The sequence below is a fragment of the Notolepis coatsorum genome, assembly GCF_963971535.1.
Source record: "Notolepis coatsorum genome assembly, chromosome: 19".
NCBI classification, from domain to species: Eukaryota; Metazoa; Chordata; class Actinopteri; order Aulopiformes; family Paralepididae; genus Notolepis; species Notolepis coatsorum.
The window spans coordinates 43,972,275-43,994,553 of NC_140183.1; the positions used below are offsets into that span (position 1 = coordinate 43,972,275).

Sequence of the window (22,279 nt, forward strand, 5' to 3'; positions counted from 1 at the left end):
CCCCAGTGAAACTCCTCGCTGTCAGGTGAAAAGAAGCGGCTGGCGTATCGGAGGAGGCATGCCGAGGGGGAGGGGGGCTTCCCACTCCAGGACATTTACAACAAGCAGTGCATGGGTAAGGCTAAGAGAATTATCAAAGACTGCAGCCACCCAAACAACTGCCTCTTTGAACTGCTGCGGTCAGGCAAGCGATACCGGAGTCTCATGGCAAGCACAGAGAGACTCAGAAGAAGCTTCTATCCCCAGGCCATCAGGATACTCAACGAACAATAACACTATGTAACAACCATCAAATGCACTCACAGCACACGCATCCACACGCACACACTCACTTTAAACAAACAACTCACTGCAGCACCCACTTTACCCACTTTAGAACACCTAAACACACTTTATATTGTACCTCATCCCATTTCTGCTTTGTACTGTATAGTATATTGTATTGTAACTCAGTTACTTCTACTCTGCGTTGTACATTTTATATATGTACTGAACACTTGTCTACGTACTTGACTTCTATTTTATACTGCTATACTTATTTTATACTTATCTATTTTTGTCTAGCACAGTCCCTGGAGCGTAACAGAAAGAAGCATTTTGTATAAAAGTATTCTGTACTTAGTATGACAACTAATAAAGAAACTTGAACTTGAAACTTGGTAGTTCTACACCCTCCCCAGGCCAACAGTTGGGCAATGCGCACAACGGCCAGGAAGGGAATTGGCATTAACGACTAGATTGGGATGGGTGAAAAATACAGAAAGCACAAAAATAAATAGAATAAGAAAAAATACTAAATGTGTCTACTCACTACTTTGGTAAGTAACAGATTGTATACAGGTTCTACTTCTATTTTCTTTTTTTTTTCTTTTTTTAGTTGGCTGGTGAAATAGTAAAACTGGGATTTCCCAGATGCTATGGCCTGTGGACAAAAGGTTACGTTTCCTGCCCTGGTTTTATTGCTACAGTCTGCAGCAGAACCAAAACTAGAAATGTCACTCAGAGATACAACACCCACACCCACACATCACACATCAACCTTCTAACCCACCCTCCAGTCAGGACTCAGAGAATACATGTAGATGGAGGAGACTTGTTGGTAATGTGGTGTGTGGATGGAGTAGCCATATAAACCAATGGATAAAACTGTAGCCTTGGTCTGCGCCATCGACCTTTGACGGATTATAATGCAAATGAATCGACTGCAGAAGTCTTGGCCTCGTCCCCTGCATGGGTCACAAGCCCTATACTTTACTACACCCTGGGTCAAAATAGTTGATTGTTGATATTGTAATATTTTGTAGAATTGGCATTAGAAGGATGTTATTTATGTTTTGAAACTGGTATTTGTTCAAATAGGTCTGGGAAAAATATGTATTGTGGTGCATACTGTCATTCTCGGAAATGTTTTAAAATATCATGATGTATAAGCCATATCGTGCAGCCCTACTTTCTTTTCAATAGTATTTCCCCAATGTTAAATATAAGACTTTTTAAACCAGGAGGTCTGATGCTAAATGTAAGGTATTTTAAACCAGGGGGTCTGGTGTTCAATGATGAGACATTTTAAACCAGGGGGTCTGGTGTTAAATGGTAAGACATTTTAAACCAGGGGGTCTGGTGTTAAATGGTAAGGCATTTTAAACCAGGGGGTCTGGTGTTAAATGGTAAGGCATTTTAAACCAGGGGGTCTGGTGTTAAATGGTAAGGCATTTTAAACCAGGGGGTCTGGTGTTAAATGGTAAGGCATTTTAAACCAGGGGGTCTGGTGTTAAATGGTAAGACTTTTTAAACCAGGAGGTCTGATGTTAAATGTAAGGTATTTAAATCAGGGTGTTTGACCACTTCTGCAGTCTATGGTGCAGCACCTTGTCTTAACTGTCAACCTGTAGTTTGACCCAAATCGGATAAGAAATCTGTGACTTATCGCTGTGACAGATAAGCAAGACACAAGTGATTACATTACCCCTTTTACATGTGGCTGTGATTACTCCCACCCACCACTGTTACAAAGAAAACATTATTATAGGAAAAATACTGCTGTGGTATATTCAGTGATTTACACGCTCCCTGTCTCTCTCTCTCTCTCTCTCATTGCAGCTGACCCTCTTGTGGGAAGCATCGCCACACAATACCTGACCAACAGAACGGAACATGACAGAATAGCCAAGCAGTGGACGAAGAGATACGCCACATAGACTCCCAGTCTCTAGCCGCCCCCTTACCTTTACCACCCAAACCCCTCACTGTACCTCTCTCTACCTCTCTCTCTCTCACCCCCCCTAGTCTGTTAAAGCACACTCACTACGTGCAGCGGTATACCTTCCCCTCCCCCTCCCTAACCTTTTATCTATCTTTTCTGTGTAAAGAACTGTCCTTTTTGTTCCTTTGTTGACTTGAAAGCTTCTTTTTTATACAAAGAGTAGATTGGGATTTTTATTTTCCAATATCTGAATGTTGGAAGTATTGTATTGAGGAGAAAAAAAAAGAATATTATAATTATCATACGCATTGTCCTTCAGCTATACAATATGTACTCTCGTTTTTCTTAGTGGCTCCAGGAACAAACATGCAGAATATATGCTTTTACTTTTTTCTCTCTTTCTCACTCTCACTCTCTCTGTCTCTCTCTCTCGTGTTTTTTTTTTTTTATTTTCTTTTGATTTTGTATTTCAGTCATTGATATGTTATCTGCATGGAACAGGAGAACGATTTGCATTAATGAAAAATGTCATGCTTTTCGACTCCCTCTGGTTTTGTTTGTACTGTATGTATTTTTTCAAAGGCTTTTGAGGCAGACCGCGAAAGTATAGGTCTGCTTGTGGAAGAGGCAGGACTTGTATATTTACTGGCTACCCGCCACCTCTGCAATGGCAGAGTGGTTTGTTGTGCACTTGTATTTCTGAAGCACCCAATAAAACACACTGTGGTTGGCTTGTGAGACGGCTCTCTCTGTGTCTCTATGGGGGGTTTTGTTTGCTATGTTTGGCCATACGTTGGTGATGGACTGAACCATTTGATCCTATTGGAAGGTTTTTCTGAATGTTTCACCATTCCATTCTTGCCTCATTTCTTCTGCACACACACACACACACACACACACACACATATTACATGTATAATTTAAGAGGACATACTATTAACTTAGCTACAGTGCAGTCAGAGTCCAGCGACACGTTTTGTTTTTTGTACTTGAGCACATTGGATTAGAAATGGAACAGTGACTTTGCCTGTTCGAATCCAGCTCACAGCTCCGGGGTTGTCACCAGCTTGGCTGGCCGTTCACACTAATACAATTGGTAGTATTAGAGGGTGGGAGAAGCTGGCGGGGTGGGTCCGGGTCGTTGTAAACAGCGACTCCTACAGTTTGGTCGGGGCGCCTGCTAAGCGCGGATAGGACTTGAGTGGGATAGTGTGATCCTTCCACACGCTACACTCTCAATGAGAATCCGCGCTGCCAGGTGAAAAGAAGCGGTTGATTGGCTGGATGTGTGTCGGAGGAAGCACGTGATAGCCTCCACTCTCCCAGACCGACTGTGGGGGGTAAGTGCGCAGCGACCAGGAAGGGGATTGGGAATTGGCATAACGACTAACATTGGGATGGGAGAAAATCGGAGGAAAATGGAGGGGGAAAAAGATCAATACAAAAACAAACAAAAAATGGAACAGTGACTTTCAGTTTTAATTTTAGGGTATTTACATCCATATCGGGTGAACCTTTTTTGTTGTAATAGTAGCCCTTTTTATACAGTCCCGATCTTAGGGACCAAAAGTAATTGTATAAATGAACATAAACTTAAATAAAGTTGTCAGTTAGTATTTGCTTGCAAATTTTCAATCAATAAATCTGCCTGAAGTCTGCAACCTTTAAGTGGTCATTCATAAATTAAATAAATGGAAACAAGACAAACGTCTTTCTCAGGTCTGCATCCCCTTAACAATTGTATGTATTGAGCCGTACTGTATTGTACCCATTCTGCAATCTGTTAAATAAAGTTTTCATTCATTCATTCATTCCTGCTAACAACACAGACCATTGCCCCTCAATACATTTGAATTGGACTTTACAGTTTGTTTTACAGTGGACTTTCATCAGAATACTCACAGTATGGGTACCGGTAATTGACATCTGAGTGTTATGTTGTCCAGTCCCTGTTTTATAATAATAATATAAATCATCACTCTTGTCAGCATAAGTGAAAGTACAGATGGGTGCAATTTCAGTGACTTTTCCATGTCCAAATTTTCTATGGAAGTCAATGGAGAAATGTGACAGGAAAAGGTACTGTGTACTCTGTCTTACATTTAATCATTTGAATATTAGGCCTTAAAAGTGTCTTAAAATTTAGGAAGTTACTTCTATGTTGTGAAACTTATCTGTATCTCGTTTAAATGTGTTTGGGGGAAATGTCCGGCCTGCAAAATTCCCCACAACAATTTGTATGGAATTACTTTTTTCAGTAATTTTCCACTTGTGCCAGTATGGCCGTGAACTATGTATTAAATTATATTCAAAGTCTTAAATTGAACTTGTTGAAAACAAGGACATTTTAGTGCTGCCCTTATTTCCACTAAGGATGTGCCTGTATCATTGTTGAGTCAATGAATTTGTTAGATTGTCTAGAGGTGTGTGCATGGGACCTCTAGACAATCTAACAAATTCATTGGCTTAACAATGATACATTGTGCACAGGGCCCAGAGAGGCATCTTGTGCACAGGGCCCAGAACTTCTTGCTACAGCCCTGCAGAAGGGTGATTTATATTTTCTAGACAACATAACACAGAAGTCAACTACATGTCCCACACTGAGTTTGAGTATTATGAGAGACCACTGTACATCCTAAAATCAAGTCCCAGTCAATTGTATTGAGGGGCGTTTGTCTCTGCATTGTTCCAGAACTGAGGAAGACTCACTGGATCGAAACACTCGTTATCTGATCACAATAAATTATGTTCTATTTTACCAGCTTAAAACAGTGTGTGGGACCTTCTCCTTTTGCATAAGTGATTTTTCTACGGTGCACCTGTTAACCAAGTTATTTTATTCAAGTGCGCAGAAGTATTTTCCTCATTAGCAGAAAAGACACTTAAAGACCGATTAGCCTACAAGCCTAGGCATTGTCCAACTACAGGTAACATCTCTCCCGAAGGCTTACCGGTCATGTCCGCTTCCATTCATTGTGCTAAGCTAGGCTAACATGCAGCCAGATAGCTTTCTACTGAATGCCCAGAGAGGAAATTGGTATCTATCTAGCTTGTCTCTCTCTGGAGAAGATGGTAAGCTAATTTCCCAAAATGTTGGCGTGTTCCTTTTTTTTTTTTATTATTATTATTTTTTAAACATAACAAAATTAGACATGCAAGCATTAACAGTACACATCCAATGAAATCACCATTTAAATAAATGTAGTATACGAGATATACACCTAATACTTGCTATCTAATACCCTACAATGCTCTCGCTCGTTCACCACCACCCCCCCCCCCCCCCCCCCCCCCCCCCGGACCCCCACTTGGATAATCCATCCATTATCATTCGCTCCTAACCATGCATGTTCCTTTTAAGGGTTGCAGATTTCAGACGGTAATAAATTGCAAAGGATTTTCAGCCACATATTAATTTATTAAATTACTTTTGGTCCCCTAAAATGGGGGGGACTACATATAAAAAGCTACAGTTCCTACATGGTTCACCTGATATGAATGTAAACACCATCAAATTAAAAATGAAAGTCACATTTCAAATCCAGTGTGCTGGAGTAGGCCTACAGGGCCAAACAAATGTTTCACTGGACTCAAGAATTCCCTAACCCCTAACCCTTGCCTCAACTATAATCACTATATTCCTATATGATCAATCCTAACCCTAACAACACTTTTTTTTCTTTTTTTTTACGTCATGCAAGGCTCAGTTTAAAGGGAAAATCCACCCCAAAACAGAATTTACATTGCACTATTCCAATGATCTGGGACAGTTAAGTTAATATCTATAAATACAGTCGATTGTCTCCCTAAGCTGGAAATCGGCATCAAAAATGTGTGATGTCATCAAGTGACACTGTATTGACAGTGAAGTAGTGACCGGCATTGTGGACTCTAAAATGTTTGATTGAGCTAATTACATCCAAAGGAATTGTATTCAAAAGTAGCTCTGAGTAGCTCTGAATCAGAAAATTTACCTCAGTACATCACTGTCATAGTCCAGGGAGTTGTTCCACTATTCACCATCTATGGAGCAGCTTCAGGATTTTATGACATCAGATTCATCACTAGAGTAGTATTCAGTTTAAAGCTACATTTTTATAAAATACTGTATGTGAATTGTATTTTAGGGTGGATTTCCCAATCTCAATCTAGAAATATACACACACACACACACACGTGTATTTATTTGCGGTCCTGTAAGTATCTCAATTGAGGGCCGAGGCTAACAAAATGCTAATAGCCTAGCCTAGGTCTAATCACATAATAACCAGACTGCCAGTTTGATATAATTGTATGATCTCATCGTGGTTCTTCTGGCGGAGCAAAAGCAATTGTGAATTAACACTACATTTGAATCTTGAAATTGGTTCAACAACAGACATATTAACTCAATAGACGAATATACATTTAATTGGTGAGTAAACTAACAGTTAGCCAGAGTCGATTTGACAGTAGAACAGTGCAGTAAATTACTGCATCTTAAAAACATAACGTGTTTTTTTTTTGTTTTGTGGACGGGCGCTTGTATCTAAAAGCCATTAAGTGTATTGGATGTCTGTGTATTGATGTTATATTAACCACGTTAACCCAGTGAATTGAAACGACTGGGCGCTGCAGGCCAACAGAACTGTCAGACGGGTGATGGTAGGTTTCACCTGATCATCATCTCACTGTACAGACTGACTCCATCGCCGCCGCAGCCGCCGGTACTTCCGTTCCGCAGAAGGCGAGAGGCACCAGCCCAGACAGCAGCGGAGGTCCAGACACAATAGAGAGGGTACGTTTGAGTTAGAAAATAGCTGCTTTCGGTGAGTATCGAATTGGTGTATCAATGAACTCTGTTTCATCCACCAAATTGTATGTGTTTGGGTGAGGTTGAGCCTCTACCAGCCGACTAAACAAAGGCTGAAAGGCGAACGAGAACAACCGTGGTGGTGGTTGGTGGGTCGCACGGAAAAGGCTCGGTCTATTTAGCGGGCACAACGGTAACTGACATGACGCGTTCACTATAGAGGCTAGAAATAGATGTTCTCACTGTTACTGAGTCAGTAGTGTACCGCCTTATATGTATAATTTGGACAAGCCATATCCTAAAATATCATTTGACGCTAATTTGTGTTCACGGGATGCTTAGCAAGCAGATTTGGCTATTCAATTCCAAGGAGTAGTCTGACTCGGCCTGGAGCCGAGGCCCGATACGGAGTGCTTCATTGCATGGGAGAGTCTGGTAACGTTAGCTAACGTTAGCTGTGCTGCTTATACTGCTGTGTTGGATGAAACACCACTTTGACTATTTTTTCCCCATATCTAGCTGGTGGTGTGCACAATATAAATTGCACAGTGGAAGATTGTCGGTTAACGTAGCCAACCAGCTAATGACAGTGTATTTATTATAACTGATATAGCAAGGTAGATCAGTGTTAGTTGTGTGATAAGTCAAGCTAGAGACTTTTAAAAGTGAGGCAAACCAAGTAATCTTTGGTCAAGCTGCTAGCTTTGTTTGCTCACCCTCCCACCATACAGACACACACACACTACAGCTACTACCATTTCATAACAAAAATTTATTGCACATCCATACTGCTCACACTGGTTATGGAATCATCATTAGACTTAATCAATACTAGTAAGTGTCTGTCTTATGATGGTAAATGTTGCCTAACTTGCAACCCAGACAAGCTGATTCCTGTTGCTAATACTAGGGACTTATGAGACTGCATCTCTACTGTTGCATGACTCCAGGTTGCTGCTGTTCTCCACACCGGTATGTCGGATGAGGATTCTCGTGCCAGCACCAGCTCGTCTTCATCGCCCTCTTCCTCTAGCCAAAACAAACAGAGGGTCACCGCTTGCAAGAAACGGGAGAGCAAAGCCAGCATGAGCAAGACCTCCAAGCTGCTTTCCACCAGCGCCAAGAGGTAACGACAAACTCAACCAGCATTTGTCTCGTCGTCTCAAATAACCACTGACCTAACATGGGTGTGGGATGCATCAGATTGTGTAGTGATTAGTCTTGCATGACAGCTAGAGGTGACTCACCTAAAGTCTCATTATCGCTACGAGGAAGGGCCATCACTCCTCTCAAAATGTTCTACTTAAGTGTAATTGTTTTGTCTAAACTAAGTTATCTTTGTGCTTTGGTATTTGACTTTGATAGAAAGGTATTGCGCAGTATAATGAGCCTAAATGCAATCAACGTGAATAATGAAGAACACACCAGTTTCTGTGTCCAGGTGTGTTTACCGGATCTGTGATGTATCGCTTGTGCTGTGCGTAGCCAATGATTTATTTTAATGGTTTTGTTTGCAGGATTCAGAAAGAGCTGGCGGATATCACACTGGACCCCCCGCCCAACTGCAGGTGGGTTTCGCTTCATCTCAGTGTATATGAATTCCCCTCCAGTGGTATTTATGTAGTGTTAGGTTTATTGCCAAGATTTGTTTGAGTGAGAATGTCTACATGAATGATTGTCCTACTCAACAAGTCGAGCCACAGATATGACCAAAAAGGAATGGAAATAGTATTTTTACTCCAGTATGAAAGACGAGATACTTTTATACAGCAGTATCCCCAAAACAATACAATATAATACTTTTCTATTTAGAAATGTATATTATATCTTAGTTGCCACATTTCTTCTGACCGTTCATTTGAACGCAACCATGCTAGGAGCTCAAGTATAAAAGGGAAGCTTCCAAGGGCCTTTTCAATACACAGACAATTGCCGGTGTCCATTTTTTTTATCTATAAATATATATTGACTGTTATGTTTAGTACTACAGTAATTATTTTCCAGATACATTTTCTTTTAGATTAACTGAACGGGACTGGGTAGTTATTTCGATACCAATGCCGATATTAATACCTATCGATAAGAGGACTATAATGTATTTTTTTAGCATATATTTAGCTGAGTATAAGCACATTTTTGTACAATAATGTGAGGTATACAATGAGGTAACATTTCTCAAATGCTTCAGTGTAGGGTTGTGTTGATGGACTGTCATCAGACATTCATAATGTTCTGTGTCAGTGACTTTAATCTCGCATTGTAGTATTCTTTTGTTAGTTTTTTGGTCAATATAATATTATACAATGTAATATTTGCTATTACAGAATAGCCATTAGCCAAAACAACAAAAGCAATATAGAATAAAACTCGCCAAGTAGATGAAGGAAAGGAGGTGACGGGCGATTAAATAAGCTAACTTGGAAAATCGCCTTGATTTTTCATTAACTAGAAAAGTGTGCTAGGCTTTATAATACAAATACTTCTATAAATCACTGTGGGCTAGATGTGGTTACTGTTGCCCTATGTCAGGGGTCTCAACTCGCGGCCCGCTGGATGATATTTTGCGGCCCCCTACTTGACATCAAAGTTTAGTGTTAGTGCGGCCCGCGCGCAACTTTTTGCAGAGTCGTTGCGCGAGTTGGAAGTTTTATTTATTTTATCACTTGTAGGCTACCATAGCGCAGGCTCATGACAGCAACGTTACGTTAGTGACTTGGTTGAAACGTGATTCCGGAGTGATACCAAGTAAAGTGGAAGGCAAATGCATCCTCGCTATCTCCTCTGCAAGCAGTGCTCTGCATGTCCGGCTGCACTGCCGTCTGTGTACTCTACTCTGGTCCAATCACATTCAGCATCCCATCAGCGTTTCCCCCCCCACCCACAGTCCGCAAATCAGATGCAGAGTAGGGCGGGTCTTCGCGTAATGCGTGTCATCTCTTTCAGTCCGAGTCAAAGCAGAGAGTTGACAGCGCATCTACAGTAGCCTCGTTCCCAGTTTTATCTCTGTGAGATAAATGTAGCTAGTAGCCTAGTTTTGCCAGCAGGCAGGCAGCAGAAAAATATGGCATGTTCAAAGATGGCCAGTAAAAGAAAAGTTGACTGCAATTCAAAGGTGAATGGACTGAAAAATATGCGTTCATCCTGAGTCCCAGCACCAAACCAATGTGACTAATATGCCAAGAAACGGTAGCTCTTGTGAAGAGTGGCAATTTGAAACGCCACTACGAAACAAAACAGTTATTTTGATGCAACCTTCCCTCAAAATTCAGTGCTAAGAACCACAAAAATAAATTGAATGAAATCATCATATCAAGCTGCATGCAGAATTATTGTTAAATCTATGTCACAACGAGAAAAAGCAACCACGTCCTCACTCAGTGGCATGGGTGTTGGCTAAACACAAGAAGCCATTCTCTCTCTCTGATGCATACATAATAAAATAATGTATGACTGAAGTGATGGAGACCATGTTTGAAGGCAAACAAAAGCAAATCCCCCTCAGATTGTACAGCAACAAGAATAACTGAAATACTGGCTGGTGATTTGATTAAACAGCTTTGTGATAGAATAAAAAAAAATGCACAGTGCATTTCCATAGCTGCATGTGGATGAGTCCACTGACACCACTGAGAAGCCTATGTTCTGAAGAACCGTTCATGTTCTGAAGAACTGTTCATGTTCTGAAATGTTATTGCTAAAGATTGAGAAGATTGGATCAGTTTTTTTTGTAATACTTGAAACCCTTTTTTGTGGAATATTTGATGCGGCCCAGCCTCACCCAGACTCTACCTCCAGCGGCCCCCTGGTAAATTGAGTTTGAGACCCCTGCCCTACGTGTTTAGTGGGCTTTTGTGTAGAAAACGATGTTGCCCCAAATTGTATACATTTTCCTACCCATTCTCTTAACACATTCCCCGCCATAGCACCCTTTGAAACCTTATATCTTGGCCTGTGCAACGGTCAAATGTCTCCGGGCGCAATTTTCTGGGTTGGGCCAGTTGAGCGGTTCTCCCGGTTGCATTGAAGCGCGTCAAATATCCCGATCCATATGTTGTGGTGGGTTATGTCGTGGACCAAATGGACATCGGATGTACCAGATGGCGATCAAACAATTGGAATATTATTTTTGGAATACTCCCGATCACAGGTAAGGACTATCTTGACGTCAATTTTATCTGACTGGCAATGCTTTTATACCGATCGGGCTGATAAGCATTTTTAGTGTTCAATACGAATGCCGTTACTGGCAATCAAATAATCAGAAATGGGGGGGGGGGGCAGAAGAAAGGGGGATGTTTCCTGTTTGATCGTACAAACAATTAGCTACTATACATTTCCAAAATTAGCTGTCAAGTACAGTCGAGAGGTAAAAAAAATTAACTATTTTGGAACCCGTTGGGAATGGTGGTGGGGGTTATTTACCGTTTCCCGTACCCTGGTTGCAGAAAAAGAGTACAGTGGTTATAGATACCGGTACTCCTTCCGAGCCTCCTAATAAAATCACCCTTCACAATGTTCCCTTCAAGGAGGTGGATGCCTGTTACCGTGGCTCAGACTTGTAAGTGCATGTCACTGTTCCTGAGTAGGCTAATGGCTTCAATCTAGTAATAACTAATGCAGGAGACGGAACACTTTGATAATGAAGGACACCACAATAGGGTGGCAGAAACGAGCCTGTGTCACTTATGTGCAATCTAACTAGAATGACGTCATGTGACGGCTACACATAAAAGCTTACCTAATTAATGGAAGACAATACATGCATATAAATGATCTTCTGCGCAATACAATTTTACATTATGAAATAGCCTGTTGGTGTTAATATGGTTGGTTACATATTGGTCTGTATTTTAGCGTCTGTTTTAGGGTCAGACAGGGTGTGAATAGACCTGAATTCATAAATGCCACATCTTGCTATCAGTCTTTTTTTCTGTTTGTGAGGGGCATACATAGGGCTGGGCGATATGGCAAAAAATTATATCACGATAACGATATGATAATGTTATATCACTCGATTTCGATATTGTTATAAGTATAAAAAAAATTATTTTATTTTGCAGCAATTCTTTGTCGTTGCCGCCATCTTTAGTGTTACAGCTCCTCACACTCCAGGGCCCTGTTCCTCGTACCTGGCTAACTGAGTTACCCGGATAATTTTCAGGATAACTTGACATAAGCCAGACCTTTCAGTTCCCCGAAGCACGATTGTCTAAATCACTATGGCAACAGATCAGACATTTTTTAACCTGCTCCAGCACAGAGTTTAGTTCAGTTAGCTGGATAAACTGGCCACGCCCTCGCAAAAAAAAATGCCAGCTCTCCTCACAGATTCCATTATACCATTCCGAATTATGTTTTTGTGTTTTTCTAGAGGGGGCTTTTGAAATGTAAAATAATTGTTTACATACTTTTGACTTCTATTTCTATTTTATACTTTATCTTTTTTTATCTAGCACACTCTCAGGAGCACACAAAAAGCATTTCATATAAAAGTATTCTGTATTTCTGTATGACAAATAATAAAGAAACTTGAACTTGAATAGACCTAACATTTTATTTTTATAATGGAGCATTGCAAATGTGAATCCCACAGGATATTTTTTAATGAATGAAACCTATATCGGCCATTTGGTTCTGATTCGTTTCATATTCTCCGCTGTGGATGTATTTGCTTAACGGAGTGCCCTGATTATGTTTCATTCAAGCTTAAATTGAAGCGTCTTATGCATGGATTGTGCCGTGCAGGGTTAGAAATAATAAAAAAAAAAAATCAAGGGCTTTTTTTGCCCCCCTTAATTGATTTTCGGGGGCTTTTTTTTGTATTTCGGGGGCACAACATTTTTATAATGAAAATTAACAAAGATTATAAAACATTGACACTTTTTTTTACAGTCCCTATGTTTGATAACGTAATGTCTCCATATATAGGGCTCTACGCTAACCTTTTTCCCAAGGAGCACATGTGCTCCTAAATAAAATGTTAATAAATAAAATCTAAATACAAATTTAGGAGCACACAGAAATTTAGGAGCACAGTGACAATTGTTCAAGTAACACACACACTAGGCTTGGGCGGCATGACTTTTTTCATACCGTTATACCATGATTGCCTAATACCGCGGTGCACGGTATATGACGGTATGACTTTCATTCATCAGCGGGGGGGGGGGGGGGGGGGGGGGGGGGGGGGGGCAACCCAACCCAACCCGAGTTACCAAGTAAACAAATCATCGTCAGATCTCAGAATGGTAGTCCCGCACCGGTAGAAGCCTGCACCGTTTTAGCGTTAGCATCTAGCCATGGCAGACTTATTTGATTCCTTAAGGGCTAGAAATTGCCTGGGTTTTGGTATGCTCCCGAAATGCTCCCGTTGTTTGGCTACTTCTATGTGCAGTGAAAACTATTCGAATGCTTTATAACCTAGTCATTGATTTAGTTCAGGGTAATCTAAGATTAGCCGCAGAGCTAACGCTAGTTAGCGTGAGCTAACGCTAGTTATTCAAGCTCAGTAGCTCACAGAGAGAGATAAACAGCTGACAGCGGATAGTACAGGACGGTACAAATACAATAAAAAGGCGGGTGGGGGCTGTTGTGTAAACCCTGTACTCTTTAGTTCACATATAATAAGAGACGGATTATTTGCTTGCTCCACCAGTGCACCACTCGACAACAACACACACCAACTCTCGTCACAACGCTTTACGGTATTTTCACAGCACTGTCGCAACATTACAGTAAAACGTGAACACCGTTGTGACCCACTCGCTCCACTAGAGCGGTCTCGCCCTCTGCTGGCGCATGTGTGCACTACACTCAAAACTCTGTTTCACTGTTATAGAAACTGAAGCGCGTCTGTGATTTTGATTTTGAATCAATACCGTCGGTATCTCTAAATACCCCGGTATACCGTCATACCGCCCAAGCCTAACACACACGCACACGATGTGTGACATGGCTTGGTTTCATGTTTTGAGGTACCTTCAATTATCTGTAAATAATACATACATACTCTTATCTAAATAGATTAAATATGATTGTCCCTGAGGGCAAGTTGTGTTGTTGTCTTGATATATCTACAAATAGCAGACGAATAGCCGGTTGCCTCTGGATCAATGAATGTCTAATATTGAATAATATTATTAGATATTTTATTTTTAACATCCCTAATTCCAACAGTCAAGAGGCTTGTTTCACATTGATACATGAAAAACCCCACACACGCAACAACATCCACCTCAAACACAACAAAAGAACAGAGCATCTCATGAACTTATGTCATGGACTATGGACTGTCAGCTGAACTCGCACCAATGCATAGGGAAATAGTCAGACATCCCAGAATTATTTCATAATACAAGTTTTGAATGGACGTTTGGATTAAAATCATCCCGAAGACAGCACTGGAACGTTTGAGTATAGGCTCTGGCCAGATCGATCAATGAAATACGTTGCGCGCTCAGCGCTGTGGAATGAAGGAAATGCGCATCGGATTTGGATGTTATTCTTTGGAGTTGTGTTACAAATGGAACGGTCTTTCCCCGCCGAACACAAGTTACTTAACGTTACACAGGTCGCGCTATGCAGATGCTTAGCTTGCTAACGTTAAGATAGCAGTGTAACTTAATGTTACACTATGCATGCTTGATGAAAGCAGAGCTCTCTGTCTGTCTGCGTTCGCACGGTGCACCTCTCAAGTACCCTGTAACACGCAGCGGGCCCCGCCTCCCTCCCTCCTTGCATTCCACCCAAAAACTGAATTTCAGTCCAGTTTCTGAACTATTAACAGCGGAGCTGTTTTGTAATATTCACTCGTCTCCAGTGTTGTGCTAGTTACTGAAAAATAGTAACTCAGTTACTTTACTAGTTACTTCATTTCAAAGTAACTTCGTTACTGTACTAGTTACTTACACCCAAAAGTAATGAGTTACTGTGAAAAGTAACTATTTAGTTATTTAAAAAAAAAAAAATTGCTCAAGTCCCATGCCCCATATACTCAAAATCGGTTGATCAACTTGACAGTTTCCATTCACATCACCGAACTCTGCTAAGCAATGTGGTCTAGAGCGTTTCATTATATATTCCCTCCCCGCTGTATGTATATTTCTCTCCCACCCACCCACCCCCTCCTAATGTACAGTCCCCTCCCCATCATATGTATATACTCTGTCAGGATCTAGGGGTAACAGTACTGTATATTTGAATACCGCTTATGTCACAAATGTATCAGTACTAAATACCTATATGTCCCTATGCCATAAATGTCATGTATGTTGTGTATGTCATAAATGTCTATATGAATTGAAAATGGGGGACCCTGATGGAAACAAGACAAACGTCTTTCTCAGGTCTGCATCCCCTTAACAATTGTATGTATTGAGCCGTACTGTATTGTACCCATTCTGCAATCTGTTAAATAAAGTTTTCATTCATTCATTCATTCATCCATTCATTAATTCATTCATAACCATCTTGCAGCGTTGTTATCAAAGCATTGCAACGTTAGAATAGTTAGGATATCAATTGTGCATGAAAGGACTATATTTATATTGTTTGATTAGTATTATGAGATTCCCTGGCAGATTTCGTACAGTCAAAATCCGTTGATCTTGAGTTTCAGTGAACACATTGCACTCACCGTCACCAGTCTGCGGTGGTCGAGATGTAACGTTAGTCCAGTTGACTCCAGCAGCCCTTCAAACATGTTCTTTATCTCGTTTCCATGTTGTATATTAATTATCTCTCCAAGTAGTTGCTAAATGGTTTGTTAGTTCGTTATTATTACTGCGTTCTTATTATGTAGATTCATAGCGAGCGTCCTCTTGTTGTTTACTGTAGAGAGCGCCTATTTCTTTCAGAACGTCAGTGGCCAATCAGAAGTGCGAAACCAGAATGAGGCTACGGAAAGAAATAATAATAATAATAATACTTCGTTTTATATAGCGCCTTTCAGTCTACAGTAAACAAAACAAACGCAGGCGAAATAAGGACGCTCGCTATGAATCTACATAAAAAGAACGCAGTAACGAACTAACAAACCATTCAGTAACGTAAGTAGCGTTACTGAATTTCAAAAGTAATGCGTTAGAGTACTAGTTGCGGCAAAAAGTTACTTCGTTTCTGTAACGCGTTACTTTGTAACGCGTTAGTCCCAACACTGCTCGTCTCGCACACTGCAAGTAAATGATTTTTCCGGTTCGCACACACACATATTATTAGGGGCAAATACGAGGGAAATGCTCGCACTGTAGAGCATATATATAATTAGTAAACTGTCTGGGGCTTTTCTTGCCCCCCTTAACTGATTTTCGAGGGCATTTGGTCAATTTGAGGGCATTTTGCCCCAAGCCCCCGTTAATTTCGAACCCTGGTGCCGTGGATGTGAATTAGTACACTGCATCCCTGCCCGAGCCCGACGGGGCCCGACCCGACCCGACGGGTTCGGGCTGGGTAGGGCTTTGTTTTTAAATAAATAATTCGGGCAGGGTGTATGTAGCCGGTTGGCGAAGTTTTGTTAACGTTGTTCAACGCGTTGCTGACATCAACAGCGAAGTGGTGAGTCTGATTGCTGGTGTGGGGTCGCCGGCTCGCCGCTGCCCTGTTCTGTTGTGCTTTCATTATATAAATGTTACTCTGCTCGAAATCTGTTTTCTGTTTGTTTGTATAGTTTCAAGTTCAAGTTTCAAGTTTCTTTAATAGTTGTCATACAGAAGTACAGAATACTTTTATACAAAATTAGGGATGCCCCGATCGATCGGCCACCGATCGTTATCGGCCGATATTCAGTATAAATATGCGATCGGTGATCGGTGATAATGTTTTATTTTCACCGATCGTCAAACCCGATCTCAGTCGCTGTCGCTGAGTTCTGTCTCAGACACCGGTGGTGCGGCGTCTGCTCTCGAGTCCAGCCCCTCCCGCACGCATGTAAACACGGGTCTAGTCTAGTGAGACACGGGAGGGCGGCGTGTGTCTCCCTGAGCTAATGTTAGCTTAGCTACCGTTACAAAATGACCCAGTCAACTATTCACTTTTAGTTTAATACATGATGAGGCATTGTCTAACCGAACGGTATCTAGCCGGCCAGCTACCGATAGCTCCTGACATCAACAAACGCTCTAGCAAGTATAGTAGGTAGATATGATACCTGTTAGCTGTTAGCTGTTAGCTCACGTTAGCGCAAGTTAGTTCACTGTTAAAAACGAAATGTCCCATTGAACTAAATAATTCACTGAGGCGTTGTATTAACGTTATATCAGGAGCTGTAGAGAGCATCCTGACCGGAAACATCACTGCCTGGTATGGAAACAGCACGGCACAGGACAAGAAGGCCCTACAGAGAGTGGTGCGCTCAGCCGAGCGTACCACGGGTATTGCACTACCCCCCCTGCAGGTTCTATACAACAAGAGGTGCAAATCCAGAGCCTGCAGGATAATGAAAGACCCTCACCACCCCAATAACAGCCTGTTTCAGCTGCTGAGGTCAGGCAGACGCCTGCGAACCCCAGCTACTAGGACAGAGCGGCTTAGGCTCAGCTTCTTCCCCCAGGCCATGAGTGCTCAGAACATTGAACTGTCCACACACAAGCACACATGAACACACACACGACACGCACACTGTGCACGCTCACACACGAGCAGCCACTTAACACTTTAACATGAGCGGGCACACACTCATGTCGCACACACGCACACTTATGGCCAAAGGAAAGGACACTTTAAATTAGACTAACAGGAACAGTGTATTGCACTACCAAAGCTAACTAGCATGTCCCACATGCTCTGTAAATAACTATGTACAGATACCGAGATGTCACTCCATGTTACCTGCTACCTGTTGCTGCACAATGTTGTTTCCTTCTTTTGATTCTATTATATGTACCACTGTATTGCACATCGTTGCGGGCAAGACCACCCGCATTTCATTGTATACCTGTATGCCGTGACAATTAAAACTCTTGACTTGACTTGATATATCCGGCTAGCAGTAGCTACAGATAGCTCCTGATATCAATGTCTTATAACACTGATTCGATGCGTATTCGAGCTGAGGGCTTGCTGAGCACAGTTAAGTAACGTTATACCAATAGGGTCCAGGTGCAGCGCCGGAGAATCCTGGCCGTAGCTCGAGGCTACTCGAGTATAGGTCCAGCTGCAGCTCCGGAGAATCCTGGCTGTAGCTGGAGGCTACTAGAGTACACACAGACAGTGGAGCTTGTTGCGTGGTGGCGATGTCTCGCAGATAATGCAAGTACAAGTCTAATTATACAATATATATATATTTTATATAAAAAAAAAATGTATATAAAATAAAATTTAATTTCTTTTAATCAAAAACGATCGGTATCGGATCGGTATCGGCCGATATGGCTCACGACGATCGGTGATCGGTATCGGTGGCAAAAAACGTGATCGGGGCATCCCTATACAAAATGCTTCTTACTGTTACGCTCCAGAGACTGTGCAAGACAAGATAAGTATGAAATAAAATAACATAGTATAGCATGTAAATTAGAAGTAAAAAAAATGAGGTCACAGTGTTCAGTATAGACATATGTACAATGTTCGATGCAGAATAGACGTAACTGAGTTACCATATAATATACAATACTATGCAGTGTACTAATATACAATACTATATAGTGCAAGGCAGAAATGGGATGAGGTGCAATTTAGGTACAATTTACAGTAGGTGTACGAGTTGTAGTGCAAATCCTTTATCAATAAATATAAAGTGTGTTTGTGTGATCTAAAGTGTGGAGAGTGGGTGCTGCAGTGTGTTGTTTGTTTAAGTGAGTGTGTGGGTGTGTGTGCTGTGTGCATTTGATGGTTGTTGCATAGTGTTTATTGTTCGTTTAGCAGCCTGATGGCCTGGGGATAGAAGCTTCTTCTGAGTCTTTCTGTGCTCGCCTTAAGACTCCGGTATCGCTTGCCTGACCGCAGCAGTTCAAAGAGGCAGTTGTTCGGGTGGCTCGAGTCCTTAATAATTCTCTTAGCCTTCCCCCTGCACCGCTTGTTGTAAATGTTCTGGAGGGTGGGAAGCCCCCCTCCAATTGTGCGTTCGGCTGAACGTGTCACTCTTTGTAGTCTGCTACGGTCTTGTGCAGTGCTATTCCCAAACCAGGAGGTGATGTTGCCAGTCAGGATGCTCTCTATTGTACATGAGTAGAAGTTCCTAAGGATCTTCTGACTGACTTGGAACTTCCTTAGGCGCCTGAGGAAGTAGAGGCGTTGTCGTGCCTTCTTCACAACACTGTCAATGTGTGTGGTCCATGTCAAGTCCTCGGATATGTGGGCTCCGAGGTACTTGAAACTGTTCACTCTCTCAACCGGTGCCCCGTCGATGCTGAGGGGGCTGTAGTCCTTGACCCCTGACCTCCTGAAGTCCACAATCATCTCTTTTGTTTTGCTGACGTTCAGGGAGAGGCAGTTCTCCTGACACCACTGTGACAGATTCTCTACCTCTTCCAGGTAGGCCCTCTCGTCGTTGGCAGAGATCAGGCCCACCACTACTGTGTCATCAGCAAATTTGATGATTGTGTTGAGTAGGCTAGGATTGTGACTGAGTAGGCTATTGTGTCGTGTGTGTGTGTGTGTCAAAGAAGATTCCATATAGCCTTCATTACGTTTTACGAGGCTGCCGTGTGAGTCAGTCTAACGCGAGCGCTGGGAATAGACGGCATTCTAATAAGAGAGCGAAACAGGCTATATAATGCTTCTTAGTTTTCAGCGTGATATGCGTTATTTAGGTAGACCTATTGGACATTTTCGTTTTAGTTTATTTATTTAGTTAATATATAAACAGTGTTTTTAATATCTAAAACAAAAATTCATATTTGGCTATATAATATAATGCTTCGTTAGTTTTCAGCGTGATATGCGTTATTTAGGTAGACCTATTGGACATTTTCGTTTTTGTTTATTGATTAAGTTCATATAAAACCGTGTTTCGAATATTTAAAACAAATAAAAAATAAAATAAAAATTTAAGTTTTAATACTTTTTCTGGGTTTCATTCGGGCTAGGGCTTCAAATGTTGCATTGCAGTCAGGCTTATTGTCGGGCAGGGCCTGAACGTCATGGGCTCGGGCTGGGCACAGGCTTCATTTCAAGGGCCTTACAGACCACTAATGTGAATTACGAGAATCTGGATTGTTGAATTGTATCACTGTCTGTCACTCACACGTTATTGTGATATTGTAACTGGGATTAAAATGTCTGAGGAGATGCGCTGTTTGACATATTTGATGATGTGGACGTGACATGAGAAAAGTTGAATGAGCAAGCCTTTGACGTTTTGATGAATGAATTTGAGAAAATGCATTGATCTGTTCAAGCACTGTTATCTGATGATGAACAAGAGGGTGATGAACATGACGTCACTAGTATATAAACCAAAGGTTAATCAATTCAATGCATGTATGGATGATGTCCGAAACAGATTAAAACCTGATTAATAGTGAAACTGTAGCCTCCAAGCCTCTCTGACATGTTATTTCGGGGGTCGCGCCTTGAAAACTTTGGGAACCGATATACCGATATTGTCCAACTCTTAATTTCCGATACCGATATCAACCGATACCGATATACGCTAGCAAGATCTCATTCGATTATTCATTTCATTAAGCCTACTGCCAGCAGGCACATTTAAAGAAATATAATCTGATTGATTGGGGTAATGAGGGACTTAAAATTAGCCTATAGATATGCATTTAACTTGTCTGCGAGGCTATTGAGCCGTACTGTATTGTACCCATTCTGCAATCTGTTATAAAGTTTTCAATCAATGGCGTTAAAAAAATCAGGATTTCTGAGATTGACACATGCTGTCTTTTCAGGTGAGGCGGCAGCGCGCAATTATCCTGAGTATCAAGTCTCGTTCGAATTAACGAGAGTGAATCCGCCTTCGAGGAACAGGGAAAGCCTGGATTCAAACATCGGGTTAATTGAATCTGGCTAATGGGACTTTTGATCGACTTAGTTGAACCAGGTACGGGGAATAGGGCCCAGTTCTCAGGCTGCAGCTGGTTTGAAAGCGAAAGTAAACAATCTTCTCTGCTGGCTGTGGCTCCAGGGGAGTTGAATAGTTCCGGCTCTGCTAGTTATTTTTTTTATCTTTTGGTGCTTTTTTGGTGGACAAACCACTGCACATGTGCACTGTGACTCGCGACTGGAGACTAGCTCTGCTAGCACACATAGCCTACTGTGTACAGACGGTTTCAAACTGTATTTTAAATTAGAAAGCAAACAAAATAAATGGAGAGAAAAATAAATCAATTTGGTCAGTATTGTCATTTGGACTAGCAAAGCCATTACTTTAAGGCCCAGTCCACACGATCACGGGTATTTTTGTCACAGAGGTTTTTTTAAATTATTCAAAAAAAGAAACCTCTGTCTACACGACTGGTTTAAACTCCGCACTGAGTGATGTAATGTACATGTAGTAGTACAATGCTAAAGCAGTAGGTGGCGATGTAGTTCAAACATGAAGGCCATGAAGGCCATTTTCAACCAATCAGAAGGGTTGAACGCGTCACTACACTTCCTGCTCAAAAACAGAAACCCGCCATCTTTAAATTACATCGCGTGAACCATTTAGCAACATAGCATTTTATTTGCAGCAAGAAACAAAGTGCAATAAAAGTGCAATAAACAAAGGATACATTCACTGTGTCAACACAATTTAACACCAAGAGCGGAGAGTTTAGTCTCACAAAAAGATCTCTGATGTTGTTAGCTACATGCTAATGTGATTGGCATTTTCCATTATAATAGTTAGCTTTGAGGCTAGCGTACATTAGCGCAGTAACATTAACGCTAGTAGAATAAATGGATGAAAATGGGTACAATGCAGATGCAGAATGGGTACAATACGGCTCAATACAAACAATTGTTAAGGGGATGCAGACTGTTGTAGGTTGGACTGGGTTCCTTATAACAATAACTTGACAACACATGAGCTTAGTTGGTAGCCGCAGCTACTGGGGACAGCTCTGCTGTAAACACTGGAAATAACCTCGGTTACTATGCCCACACGCAACCAATGCAACCGGGATGCGCCCAAAACTCCACCCTGGACTCCGGTTTTCAAAGACCACGATTGCAGTGTTCCAAAAACCCGGTTGTGTGTGGACGAACAGTGCAACCGCGCACATTAACACTTTGAGTGCCAGCAGGGGGCGCCAGAAATAGCGCTTGAGTGCCAGCGCTGTAGTCAATGGGAGGGTGATCACATTTGCGAACGCATAAACTATATCTTAAATTATGGCTGTGTCTAATACGCC

General features: G+C 41.6%; 2 protein-coding genes across 2 annotated transcripts in view; both read left to right on the forward strand.

Annotated features, from left to right (window-relative positions):
- LOC311246237 (ubiquitin-conjugating enzyme E2 E2) overlaps window positions 1–2,941 on the forward strand; it is a 49,211-nt gene extending 46,270 nt beyond the window's left edge. The window contains exon 6 of the mRNA XM_084336362.1: window positions 2,101–2,941. Within this exon, the coding sequence (XP_084192488.1) occupies window positions 2,101–2,198 (98 nt within the window). The 3' untranslated portion in view covers window positions 2,199–2,941. The remainder of the gene's footprint in view (window positions 1–2,100) is intronic.
- A 3,943-nt stretch (window positions 2,942–6,884) lies between these two features.
- LOC311246294 (ubiquitin-conjugating enzyme E2 E1) overlaps window positions 6,885–22,279 on the forward strand; it is a 31,841-nt gene continuing 16,446 nt past the window's right edge. The window contains exons 1-3 of the mRNA XM_084336437.1: window positions 6,885–6,983; window positions 7,949–8,124; window positions 8,516–8,566. Coding sequence (XP_084192563.1) covers window positions 7,973–8,124; window positions 8,516–8,566 — 203 coding nt within the window. The 5' untranslated portion in view covers window positions 6,885–6,983; window positions 7,949–7,972. The remainder of the gene's footprint in view (window positions 6,984–7,948; window positions 8,125–8,515; window positions 8,567–22,279) is intronic.